This window comes from Lepidochelys kempii, chromosome 2 (genome assembly GCF_965140265.1).
Source record: "Lepidochelys kempii isolate rLepKem1 chromosome 2, rLepKem1.hap2, whole genome shotgun sequence".
NCBI lineage: Eukaryota > Metazoa > Chordata > Testudines > Cheloniidae > Lepidochelys > Lepidochelys kempii.
Window position 1 is genome coordinate 70,709,396 of NC_133257.1, and position 13,259 is coordinate 70,722,654.

General features: G+C 46.4%; 1 protein-coding gene across 1 annotated transcript in view; it reads right to left on the reverse strand.

The window, feature by feature from the left end:
• The window catches only part of LOC140906108 (uncharacterized), a 36,549-nt gene extending 30,928 nt beyond the window's left edge, over nucleotides 1-5,621 (reverse strand). The window contains exons 1-2 of the mRNA XM_073329616.1: nucleotides 5,038-5,621; nucleotides 4,219-4,449 (exon numbers count right to left, since the gene is read on the reverse strand). Coding sequence (XP_073185717.1) covers nucleotides 4,219-4,449; nucleotides 5,038-5,620 — 814 coding nt within the window. The 5' untranslated portion in view covers nucleotide 5,621. The remainder of the gene's footprint in view (nucleotides 1-4,218; nucleotides 4,450-5,037) is intronic.
• Nucleotides 5,622-13,259: the final 7,638 nt, after the last annotated feature.

A 13,259-nucleotide genomic window follows, 5' to 3' on the forward strand; every position in this document is an offset into this window, starting at 1 on the left:
AGCTGGGTGGTTTGTGATGACCGGGAAAACTGCATTGTGAATTGCCTGCTTGGTGCAAAGGTTGCAGATCTCTTGAGACATCTAGACAGACTTATGTGCAGTCCTGGGGAGGAGCCATTTGTCATGGTAGATGAAGGAACCATCGACACAGGAGTGAGGTCCCAATGGACAAATTTAGGCTTCTAGGGGTATGTCTACACTACGGAATAAGGTCGAATTTATAGAAGTCGTTTTTTTAGAAATTGGTTTTATATATTCGAGTGTGTGTGTCCCCACAGAAAATGCTCTAAGTGCATTAACTCGGCGGAGCGCTTCCACAGTACCGAGGCTAGAGTCGACTTCCAGAGCGTTGCACTGTGGGTAGCTATCCCACAGTTCCCGCAGTCTCCGCTGCCCATTGGAATTCTGGGTTGAGATCCCAATGCCTGATGGGGCTAAAACATTGTCGTGGGTGGTTCTGGGTACATATCATCAGGCCCCCGTTCCCTCCCTCCCTCCGTGAAATAAAGGCCAGACAATCATTTCGCGCCTTTTTTCCTGAGTTACCTGTGCAGACGCCATACCACGGCAAGCATGGAGCCCGCTCAGGTAACCGTCACCCTATGTCTCCTGGGTGCTGGCAGACGCGGTACGGCATTGCTACACAGTAGCAGCAACCCCTTGCCTTGTGGCAGCAGACGGTACAGTACAACTGGTAGCCGTCATCGTCATGTCCGAGGTGCTCCTGGCCACGTCGGCTGGGAGCGCCTGGGCAGACATGGGCGCAGGGACTAAATTTGGAGTGACTTGACCAGGTCATTCTCTTTAGTCCTTCAGTCAGTCCTACTGAACCGTCTTATGGTGAGCGGGCAGGCGATACGGACTGCTAGCAGTCGTACTGTACCATCTTCTGCTGAGCAGCCATGAGATGTGGATGGCATGCAGTCCTTCTGCACCGTCTGCTGCCAGCCAAAGATGTAAAAGATAGATGGAGTGGATCAAAACAAGAAATAGACCAGATTTGTTTTGTACTCATTTGCTTCTCCCCCTCCCCTGTCTAGGGGACTCATTCTTCTAGGTCACACTGCAGTCACTCACAGAGAAGGTGCAGCGAGGTAAATCTAGCCATGTATCAATCAGAGGCCAGGCTAACCTTCTTGTTCCAATAAGGAAAATAACTTAGGTGCACCATTTCTTATTGGAACCCTCCGTGAAGTCCTGCCTGAAATACTCCTTGATGTAAAGCCACCCCCTTTGTTGATTTTAGCTCCCTGAAGCCAACCCTGTAAGCCGTGTCCTCAGTCGCCCCTCCCGGCGTCAGAGCAACGGCAAACAATCAGGCATCTGAGAGTGCTGTCCAGAGCAGTCACAATGGAGCACTCTGATGGGGCTAAAACATTGTCGCGGGTGATTCTGGGTACGTATCGTCAGGCCCCCGTTCCCTCCCTCCCTCCCTTCCTCCGTGAAAGCAAGGGCAGACAATCATTTCGCGCCTTTTTTCCTGAGTTACCTGTGCAGACGCCATACCACGGCAAGCATGGAGCCCGCTCAGGTGACCGTCACCCTATGTCTCCTGGGTGCTGGCAGACGCGGTACGGCTTTGCTGCACAGTAGCAGCAACCCATTGCCTTCTGGCAGCAGACGGTGCAATACGACTGGTAGTCGTCCTCGTCGTGTCCGAGGTGCTCCTGGCCACGTCGGCTGGGAGCGCCTGGGCAGACATGGGCGCAGGGACTAAATTTGGAGTGACTTGACCAGGTCATTCTCTTTAGTCCTGCAGTCAGTCCTATTGAACCGTCTTATGGTGAGCGGGCAGGCGATACGGACTGCTAGCAGTCGTACTGTACCATCTTCTGCCAGGCAGGCAAGAGATGAGGATGGCTAGCAGTCGTACTGTACCATCTTCTGCCGAGCAGCCATGAGATGTGGATGGCATGCAGTCCTTCTGCACCGTCTGCTGCCAGCCAAAGATGTAAAAGATAGATGGAGTGGGTCAAAACAAGAAATAGACCAGATTTGTTTTGTACTCATTTGCTTCTCCCCCTCCCCTGTCTAGGGGACTCATTCCTCTAGGTCACACTGCAGTCACTCACAGAGAAGGTGCAGCGAGGTAAATCTAGCCATGTATCAATCAGAGGCCAGGCTAACCTCCTTGTTCCAATAAGAATGATAACTTAGGTGCACCATTTCTTATTGGAACCCTCCGTGAAGTCCTGCCTGAAATACTCCTTGATGTACAGACACCCCCTTTGTTGATTTTAGCTCCCTGAAGCCAACCCTGTAAGCCGTGTCGTCAGTCGCCCCTCCCTCCGTCAGACCAACGGCAGACAATCGTTCCGCGCCTTTTTTCTGTGTGGACGCCATACCAATGCAAGCATGGAGGCCGCTCAGCTCACTTTGGCAATTAGGAGCACATTAAACACCACACACATTATCCAGCAGTCTATGCAGCACCAGAACCTGGCAAAGCGATACCGGGCGAGGAGGCGACGTCAGCACGGTCACGTGAGTGATCAGGACATGGACACAGATTTCTCTGAAAGCATGGGCCCTGCCAATGCATGCATCATGGTGCTAATGGGGCAGGTTCATGCTGTGGAACGCCGATTCTGGGCTCGGGAAACAAGCACAGACTGGTGGGACCGCATAGTGTTGCAGGTCTGGGACGATTCCCAGTGGCTGCGAAACTTTCGCATGCGTAAGGGCACTTTCATGGAACTTTGTGACTTGCTTTCCCCTGCCCTGAGGCGCATGAATACCAAGATGAGAGCAGCCCTCACAGTTGAGAAGCGAGTGGCGATAGCCCTGTGGAAGCTTGCAACGCCAGACAGCTACTGGTCAGTTGGGAATCAATTTGGAGTGGGCAAATCTACTGTGGGGGCTGCTGTGATGCAAGTAGCCCACGCAATCAAAGATCTGCTGATATCAAGGGTAGTGACCCTGGGAAATGTGCAGGTCATAGTGGATGGCTTTGCTGCAATGGGATTCCCTAACTGTGGTGGGGCTATAGACGGAACCCATATCCCTATCTTGGCACCGGAGCACCAAGCCGCCGAGTACCTAAACCGCAAGGGGTACTTTTCGATAGTGCTGCAAGCTCTGGTGGATCACAAGGGACGTTTCACCAACATCAACGTGAGATGGCCGGGAAAGGTGCATGATGCTGGCATCTTCAGGAACTCTGGTCTGTTTCAAAAGCTGCAGGAAGGGACTTTATTCCCAGACCAGAAAATAACTGTTGGGGATGTTGAAATGCCTATATGTATCCTTGGGGACCCAGCCTACCCCTTAATGCCATGGCTCATGAAGCCGTACACAGGCAGCCTGGACAGTAGTCAGGAGCTGTTCAACTACAGGCTGAGCAAGTGCAGAATGGTGGTAGAATGTGCATTTGGACGTTTAAAGGCGCGCTGGCGCAGTTTACTGACTCGCTTAGACCTCAGCGAAACTAATATTCCCACTGTTATTACTGCTTGCTGTGTGCTCCACAATATCTGTGAGAGTAAGGGGCAGACGTTTATGGTGGGGTGGGAGGTTGAGGCAAATCGCCTGGCTGCTGGTTACGCGCAGCCAGACACCAGGGCGGTTAGAAGAGCACAGGAGGGCGTGGTACGCATCAGAGAAGCTTTGAAAACCAGTTTCATGACTGGCCAGACTACGGTGTGAAAGTTCTGTTTGTTTCTCCTTGATGAAATCCCCCACCCCTTGGTTCACTCTACTTCCCTGTAAGCTAACCACCCGCCCCTCCTCCCTTCAATCACTGCTTGCAGAGGCAATAAAGTCATTGTTGCTTCACATTCATGCATTCTTTATTCATTCATCACACAAATAGGGGGATGACTACCAAGGTAGCCCAGGAGGGGTGGTGGAGGAGGGAAGGAAAATGCCACACAGCACTTTAAGCACAGCACTTTAAAAGTTTACAACTTTAAAATTTATTGAATGACAGCCTTCTTTTTTTTGGGCAATCCTCTGTGGTGGAGTGGCTGGTTGGCCGGAGGCCCCCCCACCGCGTTCTTGGGCGTCTGGGTGTGGAGGCTATGGAACTTGGGGAGGAGGGCGCTTGGTTACACAGGGGCTGTAGTGGCAGTCTGTGCTCCAGCTGCCTTTGCTGCAGCTCAACCATACACTGGAGCATACTGGTTTGGTCCTGCAGCAGCCTCAGCATTGAATCCTGCCTCCTCTCATCACGCTGCCGCCACATTTGAGCTTCAGCCCTGTCTTCAGCCCACCACTTACACTCTTCAGCCTGCCACTTACTCTCTTCAGCCTGCCACCTCTCCTCCCAGTCATTTTGTGCTTTCCTGCACTCTGACATTATTTGCCTCCACGCATTCGTCTGTGCTCTGTCAGTGTGGGAGGACAGCATGAGCTCGGAGAACATTTCATCGCGAATGCGTTTTTTTTTCTTTCTAAGCTTCACTAGCCTCTGGGAAGGAGAAGATCCTGTGATCATTGAAACACATGCAGCTGGTGGAGAAAAAAAAAGGGACAGCGGTATTTAAAAAGACACATTTTATAAAACAGTCACTACACTCTTTCAGGGTAAACCTTGCTGTTAACATTACATACATAGCACATGTGCTTTCGTTACAAGGTCGCATTTTGCCTCCCCCCCACCGCGTGACTACCCCCTCAACCTTCCCCCCTCCCTGTGGCTAACAGCGGGGAACATTTCTGTTTAGCCACAGGCAAACAGCCCAGCAGGAATGGGCTCCTCTGAGTGTCCCTGAAGAAAAGCACTCTATTTCAACCAGGTGACCATGAATTATATCTCACTCTCCTGAGGATAACACAGAGAGATAAAGAATGGATGTTGTTTGAATGCCAGCAAACATACACTGCAATGCTTTGTTCTACAATGATTCCCGAGTACGTGTTACTGGCCTGGAGTGGTAAAGTGTCCTTCCATGAAGGACGCAATAAGGCTGCCCTCCCCAGAAACCTTTTGCAAAGGCTTTAGGACTACATCTAGGAGAACCGCAAATGCCAAGGCAAAATAATCCTTTCACATACTTGCTTTTAAACCATGTATAGTATTTTAAAAGGTACACTCACCAGAGGTCCCTTCTCCGCCTGCTGGGTCCAGGAGGCAGCCTTGGGTGGGTTCGGGGGGTACTGGCTCCAGGTCTAGGGTGAGAAACAGTTCCTGGCTGTCGGGAAAACCGGTTTCTCCGCTTGCTTGCTGTGAGCTATCTACAACCTCCTCCTCCTCATCATCTTCTTCGTCCCCAAAACCTGCTTCCGTATTGCCTCCATCTCCATTGAAGGAGTCAAACAACATGGCTGGGGTAGTGGTGGCTGAACCCCCTAAAATGGCATGCAGCTCATCATAGAAGCGGCATGTTTGGGGCTCTGACCCAGAGCGGCTGTTCGCCTCTCTGGTTTTCTGGTAGGCTTGCCTCAGCTCCTTCAGTTTCACGCGGCACTGCTTCGGGTCCCTGTTATGGCCTCTGTCCTTCATGCCCTGGGAGATTTTGACAAAGGTTTTGGCATTTCGAAAACTGGAACGGAGTTCTGATAGCACGGATTCCTCTCCCCAAACAGCAATCAGATCCCGTACCTCCCGTTCGGTCCATGCTGGAGCTCTTTTGCGATTCTGGGACTCCATCATGGTCACCTGTGCTGATGAGCTCTGCATGGTCACCTGCAGCTTGCCACGGTGGCCAAACAGGAAATGAGATTCAAAAGTTCGCAGTTCTTTTCCTGTCTACCTGGCCAGTGCATCTGAGTTGAGAGTGCTGTCCAGAGCGGTCATAATGGAACACTCTGGGATAGCTCCCGGAGGCCAATACCATCGAATTGTGTCCACAGTACCCCAAATTCGAGCCGGCAACGTCGATTTAAGCGCTAATCCACTTGTCAGGGGTGGAGTAAGGAAATCGATTTTAAGAGCCCTTTAACTGCTTCTTAGAGCAGCTAATCCTGGAACCCACAAGGGGAGAAGCAATTCTTGATTTAGTCCCAAGTGGAGCACAGGAGCTGATACAAGAGGTGAATATAGTTGAACCACTCAGTAATAGCAACCATAATATAACTAAATTTAATATCCATGTGTGGGGTGGGGGCAGGAATACCTGAGAAGCCCACCAGAGTAGCATTTGAATTCAGAAAGGGGAACTACATAAAAACGAGGAAGCTAGTTAATTTATGTCTAACAGAAACAGTCACAAGTGAAATGTCTGCAAGCGGCAAGAAAAAATTGAAAACACTTAAATAGAGGCTCAAATTAAATGTACACTCCACTTTAAAAAAACAGTAATAGTAAAACCAAAAAAGCTGTCATGGTTACAGCAGAGTAAAAGAGGCAGCTAGAGGCAAAAAGGCATCCTTTAAAAAATTGGAAGTCAGATCCTACTGATGAAGATAGAAAGGACCATAAACTCTGGCAAGTCAAGTGTAAAAGTATAATTATATAGGCCAAAAAAGAATTTGAAGAGCAACTAGCAAAAGATTCAAACTAACATTAAAAGTGTTTAAGTACATCAGAAGCAGGAAGCCTGCCAAACCATCAGTGAGGCCACTGGGTGATCAAGATGCTAAAGGAGCACTCAAGGAAGACAAAGCTGTTGCAGAGAATTTTTTGCATTGTCATCACTACAGAAGATGTGAGGAGATTCCCACACTTGTGCCATTGTTTTTAGGTAACAAATCTGAGGAACTGTCCCACACTGAGCTGTCAATAGAGGAGATTTTGGAACAATTGATAAATTGAACAGTAATAAATACCCAGGACCAGATGGTATTCACCCAAGAGTTCTGAAGGAACTCAGTTTTGCAATTTCATATTTAACTGGTATATAACCTGTCATTTTAAGTCAGATTCTGTACCAGATGACTGGTGGATAGCTACTGTGATGCCAATTTTTAAAAAAGGCTCCAGACAACATCTGGGCAATTACAGGCTGGTAAGCCTAACTTCAGTACCAGGCAAATTGGTTGAAAGTACTGTAAAGAGCAGAATCACCAGACACTCAGATGAACCCAATTTGTTGGGGAAGAATCAATATGACTTTTGTGAAGGGAAATCACGCCCCCTCAGTGTTTTAGAATTCTTTGAGGTGATCAATAAACATGAGGATAAGGGTGATCCAGTGGATGGGGTGTTCTTAAACTTTCAAAAGCCTTTTGAAATTGTCCCTCACCAAAGGCTCTTATCCAAAGTAAGGAGTAATGGGATAAGATGGAAGGTCCTCTCATGGATCAGTAACTGGTAAAAAGACAGGAAACAAAGGTAAGGAATAATTTAGCTACTCCAGACGGCTATTGTTCCTAATCCTGAAAGATGTCCTAACCATAATGGGGAAGCCAGCCAATATTGCTACTTCCATCAACTTCAGCTATATCCTGAATATCCTTTGGGCTTGTCTCAGCTACAGGAATAACATCAGCACAGCTACGGTATTGCAGCTCTGCTACTATAGCACCATAGAATAGACAGTTGCTGCAGTGACAGAAGGGATTTTCCCATTGCTGTAGTTAATCCCTCTCTGCCTCCAAAGGGGTTAGCTGGGCTGACCAAAGAATTCTTCCATTGACCTAGTGGTATCTATATCGGGGCTTAGGTTAGCTTAACTATGGGGGGAGGGATAGCTCAGTGGTTTGAGCATTGGCCTGCTAAACCCAGGGTTGTGAGTTCAATCCTTGAGGGGGGCATTTAGAAATCTGGAGCAAAAATTGGGGATTGGTCCTGCTTTAAGCAGTGGGTTGGACTAGATGATCTCCTGAGGTCCCTTCCAACCCTGATATTCTATGAACTATGTCTCAGAAGTATGAATTTTTAACCCCCCTCTCCAATGTAGCCAGCTCTACATTTAGGAATAGACTATAGTAAAAAACAGAATTACCAGACACATAGCTGAACACAGATTTGTTGGGGAAGAGTCAACATGAAGGGAAGCTTTCGTGAAGAGAAATTATCCCTCACCAATCTACTAAAATTTGAGGGCGTCAAACAAACATGGGTAAACAGTGATCCAGTGTATTTGGATTACCAGTAAGCTTTTTACAAGGTCCCTCACCAATGGCTCTTAAGCAAGGTAGGCAGTCTTGGGATAAGAAGGATGGTCCTCTCATGGATCAATAACTGGTTAAAAGACTGGAAATAAAGGTTAGGAATAAGGGGTCAGTTTTCAGAATGGAGAAAGATAAATGGTGGTATCCCCCAGAGATCTGTACTGGGACCAGTGGTGTTCAACATATTCATGAATGTTTGGAAAAAGGGGTAAATAGTGAGGTGGCAAATTTGCAGATGATATAAAATTACTCAAGATAGTTGTCTAAAACAGACTGCAAAGAGTTATGAAGGGATCTCACAAAACTGGGTGACCGGGCAACAAAATGGCAGATGGAATTCAATGTTGATAAATGCAAGTAATGCTTATTGGAAAACATCCCAACTATACATACAAAATGATGGGGTCTAAATTAGCTGTTACCACTCAAGGAAGAGACCTTGGAGTCACCTTGTTCTCTGAAAACATCCACTGAATGTGTAGCGGTAGTCAGAAAAGCTAACAAGGTTAGCAACCATTAAGAAAGGGATAAATAAGACAGAAAATACCATAATGCCACTATATTAATCCATGGCACACCCACACCATGGACTGCACACCATGCAGTTCTGGTCACCTCATTTCAAAAAAGATGTTGTAGAACTGGGAAAGGTACAGAGATGGGCGACAAATGTTTAAAGGTATGGAATAGCTTCCATCTGAGGAGAGATTAAAAGTCAACCTGTGGAACCCATTGCCAGGGAATGTTGTGAAGGCCAAAACTATAATGGGGTTCAAAAAACATTAGATAAGTTCATGGAGGATAGGTCCATCAATGGCTATTGACCAAGATGGTCAGAGATGCAACCCCATGCTCTGAGTGTCCCTAAGCCTTTGACCGCCAGATGCTGGGACTGGATGACAGGGGATGGATCACATGATAATTAGCCTGTTCTTCAGCTCCACCGCCTCCTGCAAAGCTCCAGGCTCGGTCTTCAGCACCCAACTGTCACCTTAGACCTGAGAGCTGGGTCCCATCACCACCCCTGTAGCTGCAGGCTGGAGCTTTCTGCACTGGCGACCCCATCAGAAAGGGGTTGCGAACCACTTTCAGGTTTGACCCACACTTTGAGAACCGCTGGCTTAGAGAAATACAAAACCTGCTATGTTTAGTGTGGCATGAGATTAACATGTTCATTGAAAGTCAAGATCTGGTTGGCATCTATTCAACCAGACCTCATGCACAATAATTTTATATTTGGAAGTAAGAGATAGACAACACCATGAGAGTTTATTTAACATGCATACTGAAAAAAAACGATTTATGTATCAGTCATTCATTTCTGCAATATCAGCAAAATATTAATGCAATTTTTGATTAAAATTTCAATTCAAATGTGATCAATGAATAAGTGGGAAAACAAGACTACATTTTTACTAATTCCAGTAGCAATTACTTTTTGTACAGCTAAATAAGTATTTCACAGGCCAATGCCTCTTAGAATATCATTGAAGATCAAGGATTACTGCCAATATGTTGACTTTTCTGTACTTCAGATGAACAAGCCCTGGTATTTCTTCAGTCTTTTTCTTACAGAATCCATGAGCTTCTTAATTTGGCTCCTTTCAGATTTAATGAAATATCAACTTTGATTATATCTGCAAAGTTGTATTCAATGGCCAGTGGCTCATATGCAAGGTTAATGGAATCATAGAAGGTTAGGGTTGGAAGGGACCTCAGGTGGTCTTCTAGTCCAACTCCCTGCTTGAAGCAGGACCCATCCCCAATTTTTGCCCCAGATCCCTAAATGGCCCCCTCAAGGATTGAACTCACAACCCTGGGTTTAGCAGGCCAATGCTCAAACCATCATGTTGCTTCTTGTTTATTTTTTGCAGCATGTGTGGCATTTCCCAGACAAATAAAAAAGGGCATCCCTGACCAAACAGCTTGTAATCAAAGAACCAGATTTTGGTAATTTCCTGCATGGGAGCACAATATCATGTGGGAGAGAGCCAGAGAACTCCTGTCTACACTTGTGTCTATGCACAAGGAGTTGGCCACAATCCCTTTGGAATATGCCACTAGTACGCAGGTCCTGCCTCCATGAGCATTATAGCTGTCTCCTGATATTAAGTTCAATACACTTTACATCCTTCCCACATTTTAGTTCCAGTACAGTTCTAGATTTTTATACTGACAACACATTACTGCCTTGGAGTAATGGCTTTTCTCTGAACCCTAACCAATTATCAACATTCTTGTTGAATTGTGGACACCAGAACTAGACACAGAATTCCAGGAGCAGTCACACCAGTCCCAAATACCAAGATAAAATACCTGCTCCATTCCTACTTAAGAGTCCCCTGTTTAAACCTCCCAGGATCACATTAGCGCTTTTGGCAACATCTTCATTATTTACTGCTCTCCCACTTTTTGTGTCATCTGCAATCTTTGTCAATGATGATTTTATGTCTTCTTCCAGCTCATTGATAAAGATGTTAGATAGTGTAAAGCCAAGAACTGCTTCTTGGGGAACCCACTGGAAACACACCCACTCAACGATGATTCCCCCATTTGCAATTATATTTTGAGACCTACAATTTAGCCAAATTTTAATCCATTTAATGTGTGCTATGTTAACTTTATCTTCTAGGTTTTTTTTAATCAAAATGTTTAAGGAACGTTGTTAAATCCAAGAAACACCCTGGCCTGGGGTTCAGCAGGTTTCACACTCATTGTTAGATAATTCGGAGTGAAGCAGGAAGGAAAGCAAAGACAATCCAACCAATAAATAATGAAGAAGCCCCTGCAAGTTTTACCCTAAATTTTGTACTTTCTTAATCCATGAAACATTTATAGCACTCCTCTCCAAAACGCTCTACTAGTTTTAGAAAAACAAACAAGGTAACCTTGAACAATCTCAGAACATATCACCAAGAGGCTGAAGAGAAGGTTCCTAGCATGCATGGGGTACCCTTACATAGGTTGGGTTAAGTGGTTTTAGGTCTTTCCCAGCATTTCAGGGTAATTAGTATTACTAATCAAGTTCCTTACAGTAGTAACTAAGGGCCAACCAAGAATGTGGCCCAATGGTGCCAGATGCTGTGCAAACACAGATTAATAGATGATGCCTGCCTCAAAGAGCTGAAAATCTAAACAAACATGGCAGACAAAGGATGCAGGGAGGGGTAGAACACACAAGCAGCATGAACAATTTGATGGCAGCAAATGCCATATTAGTTACATGATATTTCATTGCTAGGAGGGTTTACTTAGGAGGGAATCAGCTAAATGGAAAGAAATGGGAAGGGGAGTGAGGCAGGGGATAGAGGAAAAGGCAGACGTGGAGTGAAGCTGAGAAGAAGAGACTGTGAGGGAGAGGAAGGGTTGGAACAAACCACCATTCAGCACAGGACAGAGAAACCTCAAACAAAAGTGTAGGAAGTTCTCAATGTCCAGCAGTCCCTGCTCAGGCTGCTTCTGCCCCTACCAGCTGGAGTCTCTGGCTGGCTCCTCTCTGCAGTCTTCCCTCAAGGCCACATGGTTGGGGGGGGGGGAGAAGGCATCACCTGGGTCCTAGTGCCCCCAACTTCTGAGGAGAATCTCTCCCCTACTCAATTCTGTGTCCAGTGGGGTTGGTGGGAAGAGGTGGCTTTGGCTGGACTCTACTTTACAACCCGCAATGCAGCAGTCCCTACTTTGGCTGCTTCTACACTCTTCCTGCTGCTGGAGTATCTTGTTCTTACTAGTCTGTTGGCCTTAACTCCATTATAGATAGGGCCCTATCAAATGCATGGTTTGCCATTACACCCCATATTCTTCTTATAAATATGGTTATGATATGAATATGGCATAACTAAGATACTTCATGCAAGATGGCTCATGTAAGTTATCATTGGAAAGGTTATGATTTACTGAATGTGATTATCCAATTTGCACATATCATTTCTGTATTTAAAGTTAGGAATATTGACTATGTAACAATTGCAATTGTGTGTATATTTAGAAGGAATGCCCACCAGATAGTATGCGATCCTCCTGAATAACTCATTAGGAAGAAACAACAAGACTGTGAAGATACTAATCTCTCTCCTTCCTGAGAGGCATTTTGGGATGTAGTTGTAACACTACCAGGTCAGGTGGCCCTGTCACCTGATACAAAATACTACCTTGGTCACTGCTAGTACTTTTCCACCAAGGGAACGGGGATCAAACAAAGGATTCCTGCCTTAGGTAAATCCTTTTTAAGGGCTGGTAAGGGGGTTGATCTGGACTCTTCTCCATTGCCTACCCAAGAAGGAGGAATGCTGAAAGAACCTGAAGGGATAAAGGAACTAACCTGAAGGGAAAGGCGGGGAGAGTGCAGACTGAGACAAGGGTCCAGTCTGTAAAAAGAAATAACTGGAACTCTGAGCTACAGAAACTCTGCATCCTGCCTAATTCAACATTTAGGGTGAGAAATTACATTTTGTAACCTGTTTCTTTAGTGAATCAATTGTGTGTTTTGTTTTATTTGCTTAGTAATCTGCTTTGTTCTGTTTGCTATCCCTTATAATCACTTAAAATCTGTCTTTTTGTAGTTAATAAACTAATTTCTTGTTTAAAACATAACCCAGTTTGTGCAATCCATATTTGAGGTGGGGCAAGAAGCTAAGCATATCTCTCTTCACATTGAGGAAGAGGGTGGATTTTTATGACCTTAGGCTGCGCAGATTTTTCTATACAGCGCAAGACAATATATCTTTGGGTCTGCACTCAAAGGGAGGTGGGCACCTGAGTGCTGGGGCAAGTCCCTTAAGCTGAGTCTTCTCAGTGCTGATTTCAGTGTCTGTGTCTTTCTGCAGCTGGGTGTGGGCTAGAGGAGGCTGAAGAGCCTGACTCAGCAAGACAGGATAAAAGGGGCAAAGGCTGGTGGAACAGGCGGGCTCAGTGGCATCCCAGTACACCAGGTGCCACCTTAAAGGGGGGCAACCCATCACACACAGCCGTGAAAAAGATTCACAGACTGTGAAATCTGGTCTCCCCCATGAAATCTGTCTTTTGTAGGGGGTTTTCAGTATTGCCACCCTTTCTTCTGCATTGCCTTCAGAGCTGGGGAGCCAGAAAGCAGCAGCTGCTGGCTAGGTGCCCAGCTTTGAAGGCACTGCCCTGGCTGCCTAGCTCTGAAGACACTGCCACCTCCAGCAGCAACCCAGAAGTAAGGGTGGCATGGTATGGTATTGCCACCCTTCCTTCACAGCAGCTGCTGGCGGCAGTGCTGCCTTCAGAGCGGGTGTCTGGCCAAC